This window comes from Otolemur garnettii, unplaced genomic scaffold (genome assembly GCF_000181295.1).
Source record: "Otolemur garnettii isolate 467f Iridium unplaced genomic scaffold, OtoGar3 scaffold00016, whole genome shotgun sequence".
NCBI lineage: Eukaryota > Metazoa > Chordata > Mammalia > Primates > Galagidae > Otolemur > Otolemur garnettii.
In genome coordinates, this window is record NW_003852411.1 from 19,470,039 (window position 1) to 19,483,098 (window position 13,060).

At 39.0% G+C, this 13,060-nt stretch overlaps 1 protein-coding gene across 1 annotated transcript in view; it reads left to right on the top strand.

Moving 5' to 3' along the window:
* The window catches only part of ANKRD45 (ankyrin repeat domain 45), a 35,264-nt gene extending 23,112 nt beyond the window's left edge, over positions 1–12,152 (top strand). Inside the window, exons 3-5 of the mRNA XM_012802590.2 lie at positions 2,925–3,019; positions 6,508–6,646; positions 12,089–12,152. Coding sequence (XP_012658044.1) covers positions 2,925–3,019; positions 6,508–6,646; positions 12,089–12,114 — 260 coding nt within the window. The 3' untranslated portion in view covers positions 12,115–12,152. The remainder of the gene's footprint in view (positions 1–2,924; positions 3,020–6,507; positions 6,647–12,088) is intronic.
* Positions 12,153–13,060: the final 908 nt, after the last annotated feature.

Genomic DNA, 13,060 nt, shown 5'->3' on the forward strand with positions numbered 1-13,060 from the left:
GGGCTGTTTTAACCTGTTCCACCAGGCTTTCTAGACCTGCTTGTAACCATGCTCTTGAGGCCTCTTTTTTCCCATTATCTTGGAGATTCCTTTTAGGTTCTTATAAGAACTTAATGCTTATCCTTGCTACTCCCTTGGTTTTTTTTTTTTTTTTTTTCGGGGCAGACAGAGTCTCAAGCTGTTGCCCTGGGTAGAATGCTGTGGTGTCACAGCTCACAGCAACTTCAAACTCTTGGGCTTAAGCGATTCTCTTGCCTCAGCCTCCCAAGGATTTGGGACTACAGGCTCCCACCACAATGCCTGGCTATTTTTTTTGTTGTTGCAGTTGTCGTTGTTTTAGTTGGCCTGGGCTGGGTTCAAACTTGCCACCCTTGGTGTATGTGGCCAGTGCCCAGCTGACTGAGCTACAGGCACCACTACACCATGGGTTTCTTTGAGATACTTTTTATTACTTTTTGCCAGAGTGGCAAGTCACTTCTTTAATTTTCTTAAAAGTGAAGACTTTCACCAGGCATAGCTACTCATGCCTATAATTCAGGCACTTTGGGAGGCCAAGGCTGGTAGATTGCTTGAGCTCATGAGTTTGAGTTTGAGACCAGCCTTAGCAAGAGCAAGACTCCCCATCTCTAAAAATAGACAGGCATTGTGGTGGGCTCCTATAGTCCTAGGTACTCAGGAGGCTAAGGCAAGAGGATCTCTTGAGCCCAAAAGTTTGAGGTTGCTGTGAGTAACCTAGTGGAATTTGCCCTGCTGGATTTCTTAAAACTAGTGACTCCTTCCCTCCTCCCTCCCTCCCTCCTTTCCTTCCTCCTTCTTTCCCTTCTTTCCTGTCCTTCTCCCTATTTGGATGACAATGTCTGTAACTATTATTCTATGCCTGTCCCATCATTGTATTTTGGAAGATAATAACTTGGTTTTCTAGTTTCACAGGACTATAGATGGAGAGGAATTTTGTCCCAGGAGGGATCATACCCAGAATCTCATCCATACCTTGTTTAGATGATTTAGATTATGCGAGTTGAGACTTTAGAGTTGGATTTTGTTTTATTTATTATTATTTATTTATTTATTTATTGAGACAGGGTCTCACTATGTTGCCCTTGGTAGAGTGCTCTGATGTCATAGCTCACAGCAATCTTAAACTTTTGGGCATAAGTGATTCTTTTGCCTTAGCCTCCCAAGTAGCTGGGACAACAGGCACCTGCCACAATGCCCTGCTATTTTGGTTGTAGTTGTCATTGTTTTTTGGCAGGCCGGGGCTGGATTAGAACCTGCCAGCTCTAGTGTATGTGGCTGGCACCCTAGCTGCTGAGCTACAGGTGCCAAGCCTATGATTATTATTATTATTTTGAGTTAAGATTTTGGATTATAATTTGCACATAAGTCAATATTATAATGGATCCATACATTTGGGGATTTGTGGATAGGGTGAATATCTTTCATTTGTGGGATAGATGTGAAATTTTTTGGAAGGGGTAAAGAGGGAAGAATTTAGTAGGCTGAATAATAGCTAGCAAAGATATCTAGCTGGGCACAGTGGCTCACGCTTGTAATCCTAGCATTTGGGAGGTTGAGGGGAGGAGATTGCTTGAGCTCAGAAGTTTGAGATCAGCCTAAGCAAGAGGGAGACTTTGTCTCTAAAAAAAATAGCAGGGCATTATGGAAGGCACCTGTAGTCCCAGCTACTTGGGAGACTGAGGCAAGAGGATCTCTTGAGCCCAAGAGTTTGAGGTTTGCTGTGAGCTATGATGCCATAGCACTCTACCAAGGGTGACCAAGTAAGACTCTGTCTCAAACAAAACAAAACAAAACACCAAAACCAAAACCAACCAACCAAAAAACCCCCAAGATGGCTAGGTCCTACTTCTTGGAACCTGTGAATGTTACCTCATGTGACAAAAGAGACAGATTCTTAAATTAAGGATGTTGCGTCGGGGAGATTTTTCTGGATTATCCAGGTGGAACCTAAGTGTAATCACAAATGTCCTCACAAGTAGGATGCAGAGGGGATGTGACACAGGAGAGGATGATTTGATGATGAAAGCAGAGATTGGAGTGACGTGTTTGAAGATGGACCACATGCCAAGGAATTCTAGAAATTGAAGCCATTACAAATTGAAAAAGGCAAGGAAAAGATTTCCCCTCGGAGCTTCCAGAAGGGATCAGCCCTGCTAACACCTTGACCCTAGCCCAGGAAAACCACCTGGCATCTAGAACTGGAAGAGGATAAATTTATGATAATTTTTTTCCAAGCCACGAAATTTGTGGTAACAGATATAGTGGCCAGCATATTAACCTTTAAATTAATCTGGGCCTAATCTATATTTTACAGTGTTCAGTTGTCCCATCCAGGAATAAGATAAGCTCTTCCATTTATTTAACTCTTTTATTTCTCTCAGAAAAGTGTTATAATTTTATTTAAACAGGTTTTCCAAGTTTTGTGATCACATTACTATGTATCCTATAATGAAGGAATGAATTATTTTAAACTTTTTTAAAACAGTGAAAACTATTTTTAAATTTTTAAGGATGAAGAAGAGGAAAGCAAGTTGTAATTTGTCTATTGAAAATGTTTTTTGTTGTTCCTTTCTCCAGAGTGGACATTTTGATAAAAGAAGGTATCTCTGAGATCAGGTGTCACGTCTTATATTTAATTTGTTCTTCAAAAAGTTCCAGCACAAAAAGAAAAAAGAAAGGAAAAAAGAAAAAGTTTCAGCACAATTTTTGGAACATACTGAATGCCCCAAAGTGATATGTTAGTTGCGTGTTATCTTTCTGAAATTTAATAAAAGCTACTACAGCAAACCTCCTACACACAGTCTGTATAAAGCTCTGAATATATAATAGTACATCATAAAGAGTTGAGCATGTTTTTCTTTTGGCCTTTGTCTTACTATTATGTGGTTTACTGTCCATTCTTTCAGATGCAAGGCTGATTCTGAAAAGATACATCACAAAGGTCTCTTCAGCCATTACTGACCCAGAAAAGGGAGTAGTGAAGCTCCTTAAGGAAGACAAGGTGATGTATTTATAATTATTGCTTGTTTTGAAGTTTTCTGGGAATTTTATCTTACATTTTATTTTCTATACTGATGCTTTAGAGGTAGATGATGGTCCTTACTTCTCCCCTTCTTCCTTTCTCCCTCCCTTCCATTCTTTCATTAGAAACTACTGATAATGGCTCGGCGCCCATAGCACAGTGGTCACGGTGCCAGCCACATGCACTGAGGGTGGCAGGTTTGAGCCTGGCCCAGGCCAGCTAAACAACAATGACAACTGCAATAAAAAATAGCCAGGCATTGTGGTGGGCACCTGTGGTCCCAGCTGCTTGGGACGCTGAGGCAAGAGAATCGCGTAAGCTCAAGAGTTTGAGGTTGCTGTGAGCTGTGACCCCATGGCACTCTACTGAGGGTGACATAGTGAGACTCTGTCTCAAAAAAAAAAAAAAAAAAGAAAAAAAGAAACTACTGATACAGGATACACTGCTCAAAATTAAACAAAATAGTATTTAAGTTTGTCATCGAGATGTGCTAAATTTCACACCTAGCAACATGGATGAGTCTTAGAAATGAAGTATTGAGTGAAAAAAAAATCAAAGACTACAAAAATTTTTATCAACCTCAAAAAGAAGCAAAATCAAATTATATTGATTAGGGAGGCCTACCTATGGGGATAAAACTATTAAGAAAGCAAAGCAATGAGCACAGATCGTAAGTTACCTCTTGGAGCCTGGCAGGGGGATGGGCTAGGGAAGGGACACAGAAGTTGTGTTAGTAGTGCTGGTAGGGTTCTGGTTCATCTGTTGAGTACTGGGACACACTGATACCCATTTCATTATTTGGCTTCAAAGCTTAGATACACATTATATATTTTAGAACATATACAAATGTTCATATATACTTTGCATATCTTTTTGATGCATCAAATTTTCCACAATGGAAAGAAAGATATATAGATGTAAAGATAGCTAATCGTAAAGCCAGCTTGCTACATCCCCAAGCCCTATATCTAAGGGCTGCTTGTGGACAAGTTTATTGCTTTGAACGTACATAAAAAATGCTCAGTGTATTAGAAATGTGTTTTGCTTTTAAAGTACTTAATACATTTGTGTGCAGGATGCTCTTTAAATTTCCTGCAGCTTGTAATTTAAATGAGAAAGAGTTGGGCATTGCTAAAGTTGTAAGACATCAGCAGGTGTGAGACTTGATAAGTTACACATCATGCTTGTGTCGTACAAACACTGTGCAAAATCCCTTGTGAAACAAAGTAGAGGCAGAATTCTATTAGAACAGCTATTGAAATTATTCTGAAAACCAAATTTTCCTGGCACAGAGAAATAGTGCTTTGTCAAACTAGTTGCTAGAAAAATCTTTTAATTTCAGGTTTTAAAAATTGGGTTATTTGAACTAGAAAATATTGTGTACCCATAGTAATAATTAAGAAAAATTTGAAATGTCTATAGCTACTTAATAGTTTTCCCTTTTCCAGCCTTAATCTTATTACCCTTGGTTCTGACAAAAATTTTGTGATAATTGAACCACATTTTTGCCTTCACTTATAGGGGCATATGGATACACACATATATTTGGAATTTCATGAGAGATTTTGGTTTTATGAAGATTGGATCGTTCTGTCCATATTATTTTTTAATTTACTTCCCCCCCCCTTAATAACATATCATGAACACCTTTCCAGCCTACTTTCTCCTACATTCTTCTGAATGTGCTGCTACTTAATATTTAATAGTATGGACCAGGCAAACTACAAATTTGTTTATTTCTCTTTGTTATTATAAACCATAGTACACTAAACATCTTAAATAAGACACCAGAAGTTTATTGCACATGTGCAATGAGGTGGTGTTACAATGCAAACTGAGAAATTTTCAGTAAAGTGGGGCTTTTCTTGCATTTCTTTCTTTTTTTTTTTTTGGGGGAGCCTCAAGCTGTCCCCCTGGGTAGAGTGCTGTGGCATCACAGCTCACAGCAACCTCCCAACTCCTGGGCTCAAGAGAGTCTCCTGCCTCCGCCTCCCGAGTAGCTGGGACCACAGGCGCCCACCACAACGCCCGGCTATTTTTTGGTTGCAACTGTCGTTGTTTGGCGGCCCGGGCTGGATTCGAACCTGCCACCTTCGGTGTATGTGGCTGGCGCTTTAGCCGCTTGAGCCACAGGCGCCGAGCCCTATTATAAGCATTTAAATCTATAATTTTTCTCTGATCACTGCTTTAAATATATTTAATAGAGTCTGGTCTTTAATACTTTGTTAGAAATGCCTGCATTTCTTAAACTTCCTCCTGTGAACCATTTGAGAGGGAATCAGCTATCAGCACTATCTTTGGAGCTGCACAAACCTATTCCTTTCCAGCCTTTGCAAGCACTTCTTTTTGTCACAGGACTCAATGAAAATAAAGAATTGGGAAGGGAGGAGGAAGGAGGTTTGCTAAGTTACCACCTAATGGGTACAATGTAGGGGTATATAGCACACCGGGGTGAAGGACTCGACCACAACTTGGACTTTACGTTACAAATGCAAACTATGCAACCTAAAAAAAAAAAGAATTATGGAGAATGTGTAGGTTGGCACAGGCTTCATGACTCCTGGCGGCGGCAGGAGTTTTATTTATTCCACCAATGTTAGAGAGCTGCACTGTCCAAAATAGTAGCCACTAGCCACATGTGGGTATTTAAAATTAAATAAAACTGGTATGCTCTCACTTAATGTGCACAATGTAGGTATAAGGCACACCTCCTAGTGAGGGGCACAACTACAACAGGGACCTCACCAAAACAAATGCAAACGTTATAACCTAGTGATTTGTACTCTCTTATTAATAGAGAGGGTCTGGCTGCCTGTCACTGTCAGCCAATATGCAGAGATGGGGATGGGTCCACCCAATTTTATTTGTCAGAAGGCTGGGTTTCTGGAGAACAGCGAGAGTAGTCTCTCCAAGACTGTTTAGTTCTTCCATTTCCAAAATTACAGTTTTATACGTTGAAGTTCAAAGTGAAGACCGTGTTAACCCTTATCTTAAATAATAATTGGCAGAACCCACAATCCATAGTAGACAATAATCAGTATAACTCATGACCCCAAACAACAGTTTAATTCAAAAATTAATCTCCTAGATAAATTCACCTGAACTACTCAAGATAGGCATCTTCAGGGCGGGAGCTAAATTTACAAAACAAGACTGGGAGCCAGGGTAAAGATCAGGCAGGACCTAAACCTTCCAGACCAGCTATGTCATATCTGCCCTAGCCTGACAGACTCCATCTTATTCTCACTCTATGTGCTTTCAATCTGAAATAAAAAAATTAAGTTCAATTACATTTAAAATTCGAGTCCTTAGTTACACTATCTACATTTCTAGGGCCCAATACTACTATTTTGGACAATGCAGATTTAGAACATTTGCATCATCACGGAAAGTTCTGTTGGACAGTGTGGATAGTTTTGTTTTAAAGCAAATAAAGTGGAAAGTAAACTCTCTATTTCTGTCCCTAGAACACTGTTCTCAATTCATGTCGTGCAAAAAATGAGTGGTTGGAATCCCATTTGGAAGCTTCCGTTAATGAGATTTTTGAGCAGAAACAACAACTGGAAGATATTGTGACCCCCATTCTCACAAAAATGACTATGCCACGTAAGTTTTGGATAAAAGGTAGTTTGTATTCAGAAAAGGTGAAAATTAAGTTCAATGTTATTTTTTTCTGTGATATTCTGATTTTGACAATCTTTACTAAATAGTCATTAACTTTATTTCAAGCACTAATCCATGATATAGTTCCCTCATTTCATTATTAGTATTCACTACTAATAATGACTGAATTCTTTCTATAGGAAATGCCCAATACTAATCCTACTATTACCACTATCAGTCATTAAATTTTATGTAATTAATTACTGTGTCTTTGTCTTTGATTTTGACCAAGGATTGCAATCTAGGAAGGCATGTCTTCCTGGGAAATAGGGCATCAGAATTTGGAAAGTGTATCTTCAGTAATATATTTGTATATTTGGGGAAAAAATACCTACTGTGGAAACAGCATCCTGAGAGTGGAGAAAGTGCATATTATCAGAATCTTTGTGAAATAACAGCTTCATTGAGAAATAATTCTCACACCATAAAATCCACCATTTTAAAGGGTATATAAAAATTAGTAGTTTTCAGTGTATTCACAATGAAAGGGAGGGGCACTCGACTGGCAGAGATTTCACAGACCCCCAAGGCTTGTACGAAAGGTCTTTATTGGTGGGGAAGGGAGGCTGCAGAGCAGCACCAAGGAGGAGAGAAAAAGAGGAGAGAGAATAGGAGAGAGAGAGAGGGAGAGAGCGAGGGAGAGAGATAAGGAGAGAGAGTGGGGAGATGGGGAGAGGGAGAGAGAGAAGAAATGTACCCTTATATAGGGAAGTCTCAGAATGGTGACGGGATGGTGGGATAACCAATAAGGAGTTACTGCTCCAGCGGAAAGAGCCATTAGGGGTGGGCAGCCAGTAATTGGAACAGGGTGATGAGGTAAGCAGGCCATTCCCTGTGCTTGGGAAGGAGTTGTAACTTTAAGAGCAGGAAGGGGCTTTCTGAGGCAATTATCTAACACACAAAGATATGTAATTATCACCATTACCTAATTATAGAACATTTTACCACCTAATATAGAAACTCCGTAATCTATTAGTGATCACTTCCCATTCCTCCCTCCTCCAATCCCTGACAACTACGAATCTACTTTTTGTCTCTATGGATTTGCCTATTCTGAACATTTCTTTTTTTTTCTTTCCTTTTTTTTTTCTTTCTTTTTTGGGACAGAGCCTCAAGCTGTTGCCCTGGGTAGGGTGCTGTGGTGTCATAGCTCACAGCAACCTACAAGTCTTGGGGTTAAATGATCCTCTTGCCTCAGGTTTTTTTTTTTTCCTATTTTTAGTAGACATGTGGGTCCCAGTTTTGCTGAGGCTGGTCTCAAACTCGTGAGCTCAAGCTATCCACCCACCTCAGCCTCTCAGAGTGCTTGGATTATAGGCATGAGCCACAGGCGCCTGGCCTGCCTATCTGAACATTTCATAAATAAAATCATTTAGTATGTGTTGTGGTTGGCTTTTTTCACTTAGCATGTTTTCAAAGTTTATATGTGAGTAGAAATATAATGCAGGCAGACATTCCAGACAATGCCTGCCCTTGGTGGCAAGCTGGGTGAGAATGTTCACCTGCATAGACAGAAAACTAGTTTGGGGACATCTGAGTAAAATTCAGCAGTTTAGTGGAGACAGGATATTAGCAGAGTTAGAACAGGTGCCTGTAGTCCCAGCTACTTGGAAGGCTGAGGCAAGAGAATCGCCTAGGCCCAGGAGTTGGAGGTTGCTATGAGCTATGTGACACCACAGCACTCTACCGAGGGCGATAAAGTGAGACTCTGTCTCTACAAAAAACCCCCCCAAAAACAAAAAACAAAAAAACCCTCTAGAGCCGTGGTTCTCAACCTTCCTAATGCTGAGACACTTTAATACAGTCCCTGTGGTTTGGGACCCACAGGTTGAGAATCTCTGCTTTAGAGAAGACAATCTAGCCTGAAGGCCGTAACAGTACACATTATCCTCCCATCCCCAAAGGCAACTTTGTTACCTACTTAGTTCTGCCTTTGATAATTGCTCTGTGATTTGGCGCCTCCACCCTGATGACTTTTTTCCGTAATCCAAAAAACCACTGGAATGATTGAATCGTGAGACTATTAACTCTTCTTCATTCTGTAAACACATGCTCTAAAAATTTAAATAAAAACCTCCTAAGATTTCTAATCAGGGTGGCAGCTATCTGCCTCTCTACAGGCAGATAGAGTCTCAGCAGAGTTATTCCAGAAGCTGTGCGTGTGAATTTCTCATGCTATTTTCCCCTTTATCTCTTGACCCCTGGCGGTCAGGAAAGTCTCTGCATGGGGAATTCTCCATCCCTGTGTTGAGGCTCCCTCCTGTGCCACAATAGTTATTCATGTTGTAACAGGCCTCCCACTTCATTCTGTTTTATGGCTAAATAATATTCCATTGTATGGATACAAATTTAATCCATTCATCAGGTGATGGACATTTGGGATTCCACTCTTTTGGCAGTAATAGTAATGCTGCAATGAACTGTTGTGTATAGATTTGTGTGCGCCATATTTCTATTTTGCTTTGGTATATTGCTGAGTTGTATGATAACTGTGTTTAATCTTTTGAGGAACTGCCTACTAGGAGTACTATGTATATGAAGATTCCAATTTCTCCATATCTTTGTCAATATTTATCACTGTCTTTTAAAAAAATTTTAGTCATCTTAATGGGTGTGAAGTGGTATCTTAATGTAGTTCTGAGTTTCATTTTCTTAATTACTAATAATTTTAATCATCTTTTCATGTGTTTATTGGCCATTAGCATATTTTCTCTGGAGAAATGTCTGTTTGAATTCTTTTTCTGTTTTTAAATTGGATTGTCTTTCTATTTTTAGTTGTGTGAGTTCTTTATGTATTCTGGATATAAGTTCCTTTTCAGAAATATGATTCTGATATTTTCTCTCATTCTGTGGATTATCTTTTCATTTTCTTGGGTCTTTTGAAATATAAAATAACTTAATTTTGATGAAGTCTAATTTACCTAATTTTCCTTTGTTGCTGTGCTTTCTATGTCATATCTAAGGAAGGATTGCTTAATCTGAGATAGTCAAGATTTAATTCTATGTTTTCTTCTAAGAGTTTTGTAGTTTGAGCACTAACATTTAGTTCTGTGATATATTTTGAGTTATTTTTTGTGTATGATGTGAGATAGGAGTCCAAGTTAATTCTTTTGCATGTGGATATCTAGTGCATAAGTGTTTTTTTTTTTTTTTTTAACAGTCTTGCTCTGTCACCCTGGGCAGAGTGCACGGCATCATCTTAGCTCTTGTCTCAGCCTCCTGCTTAGCTGGGACTACAGGCACCTGCCACAATGTGCCCAGCAAGTTTTTTTTCTATTTTAAGTAGAACTAGAGTCTTGCTGCTCAGCCTGGTCTCAAACTCCTGAACTCACGGGATCCACCTGCCTTAGATTATAAGTGTGAGCCACCATGCCTGGCCTAGTATTGAAGATTTTTATGTTTATCAAAAGGGGTTGTAGATTTTAAAAAGTAATCTAGCCTAGGTAATGTGAATATCCCTTACCATCTATAATTAATACCTATTCAGCATACCCATAGCACTCTCTTAGGTACCCTAAAGGGAGACAAAGGCTTTAATCTGTCCTTTTTTTTTTTTTAATCTTTATTTTTTTTATTTTTTTAATTTTAGATTAATATGTGAGTACAAATGATTAGGTTACAATGTTGTGTTGTTAGGTAAGATCCCTTTTGTACCTGTCTCCCCCCTCCCCAGAAGGTGTGCCATGTACCTTTACACTGTGCCCATTAGGTGGGAGCATACCAGTCCCCTTGCCTTCTCCCTGTTCCCTTCTCCCCCCAACTTGAATTGAATTGAGTTTTTCTCTCGTGTGGTTGTGTATTAGTTTGTCAGCTGACTTCATGTTAGTATTGAGTACATGGGATACTTGCCTTTCCATTCTTGTGATGCTTCACTAAGAATGTGTTTCAACTCCATCCAGGTAAAAGATTTAAAGTCTCCATCTTTTTTATGGCTCAATAGTATTCCATGGTATACATATACAATTTATTAATCCATTCATGGGTTGATAGGCACTTGGGTTGTTTCTACAACTTGGTGATTATAAATTGAGCTGTGATAAACAATCTAGTGCCAACTTGGTGATTATAAATTGAGCTGTGATAAACAATCTAGTGCCAACTTGGTGATTATAAATTGAGCTGTGATAAACAATCTAGTGCTAATGTTATGTCCCTGGTTTTAATGGAGCCTACCATCTAGTTTGTGAATAAGACATACATACCTGAAAAGATAGCCTACATGATGTGTACATTCCTAGAAGTCTAGGTATAAAAAGAAAACATTATGAGGAAAGAAGAATTGCTGCAAAAGGATGGATAACCAGGATAGAATATGAAGAAAATTTCAGAATGGAAGTCCAATGTGATGATGAAACCTTTAAATATGGAAGTAAGGAAGCGGTCAATATCCTTCTGGCTCTTTGTAGTTGAGTCTGTGTTAAGAAACAGTAGAAGGGGCCGCACCTGTTGCTCAGTGAGTAGGGCACTGGGCCCATATACTGAGGGTGGCGGGTTCGAACCTGGCCCTGGCTAAACTGCAACAAAAAAATAGCTGGGCATTGTGGCAGGCACCTGTAGTCCCAACTCGGGAGGCTGAGGCAAGAGAATCACCTAATCGAGGGTGACAGAGTGAGACTCTGTTTCTAAAGAAAGAAAGAAAGAAAAAAAAAAGAAAACAGTAGACGATAGTAGAAAATAAGGTTAAAAGTTATGGTGTAATACTTTTATAAAAACTACTTAGGAATTTGAGCATTATTTTCTGGGGAGTGAGATGCCATTAAAAGGCTTTAGGGTAGGAGAGAAAAGGAATTAAGTAGGGGAGAATAATTAGGCTTTCTTTCTAAAATAGATTGGGAGAAGAGACTAGAGAAACTGAGAACAGTAGGCCAGGAGTGAGATGATTAAGAACTGAATTATTGGTTAACCAGGTTTGATTCCTACTTATGTCACCACTACCATTAGCCTAGCCCAGCAACTCTCCCTCCCTTCTCACCTCTGATGAAAAATTGCCTTTCCCCAAGTCCTCAATATCACATCCCCTCTAAGCACCTTCATATCATAGAATGTTAATATTAGCTCTTGATGGAACCTCTGAAATGACTCCTCATTTTGTAATGAAGATAGCAAAAACAAGAGAGTTTCAGTAGTTTATTCAACGTTCCTTTAGTCAGTGGCAGATCTGGTAATGATAAATTAACAGTATGGGAAATGTGACCTTATGGCTTTAAATGTTAAAAATAAAGGAGGGGAGAGTATTTGCATTGGTATACGAACAACATAGGGTTTTATTAATAGCTGGTTCAAGAGGGCACGTACTGATTTATTCCATGACCATTGTTTTATAAACTGGCTTTGTTTAATATCATAAGCTAATTAGATGTAATTTTAAAATCTGCTTCCTTTCAGGTCAAGTGAAAAGTGGCAAATCGTAACCTAAGCTATGGTCAGAAGATAAGTCAAGATTAAACCTTCTACTGAACATATATTTTAGAAAAGCCCACAGTTCCTTCTAGGATCTGAAGAGACCAACCTATGATGCCCATTAAAGTTAAGAAAATAGATGTAGATTTATAATTTATGTACCATAGTAGATCACCCTTGTTTTGTTCGGCTTGTTCAGCATGTTTATGTCCAGACTCCGGGTCTTGCCTCCTCCAAGCATGGCCCTATGTGAGTTGCATGCATTCCTTCAGGAAAGCACGGTGGCTATAAATCACTCACAGAGACTAGGGAGGTTTTAAAAACTACCTAGAGAATCTAGTATTTTTCTTTGTAATTGAAACATTCCATTAAAGAAGATATATTTGGCTATTTCCAGAGGACAAGTTTATTCTCCTTCTGTAAGAGGAAATCTTATGCAGTGGCATTCTGGAGCAAGGAAATAATAAGACCTGTCTGGATCACGGGGCCTCTGGTTACAACAACTGTCACTCTTTATATCCAAATTAAAATTCACCCATAAGGTGGGATATATGTGTAGTCTCTGAGCAAACCACCTGTTTATCTTTAACCTCTTTCTATCTTTAAATTAGTAAACACAAATCTGTATCCTTTTATACTCATATTTAGAAGATTTCTCTTATTCAGTAGGTTTGACAATATAGATCAGTGTTTTTCAACCTTTTTTATCTCACAGCACGCTTGTACCTATAGTTAAACTTCGATGGCACACTTAAATTAGGTTGATCAAGAAAAAAGTAAAAAAGAGAATGTACTTACCATGCTTTGAACTTCTTTTGAAAATAATTAATGATCTTTAAAAATTTTCAGGGCACACCTAAGGTCCTCTCACAGCACACCAGTGTGCCACAGCATACTGGTTAAAAATCACTGGTGTAGATATTGTAACTGGATTCCATGGCCTTTTCTTCCCATTCT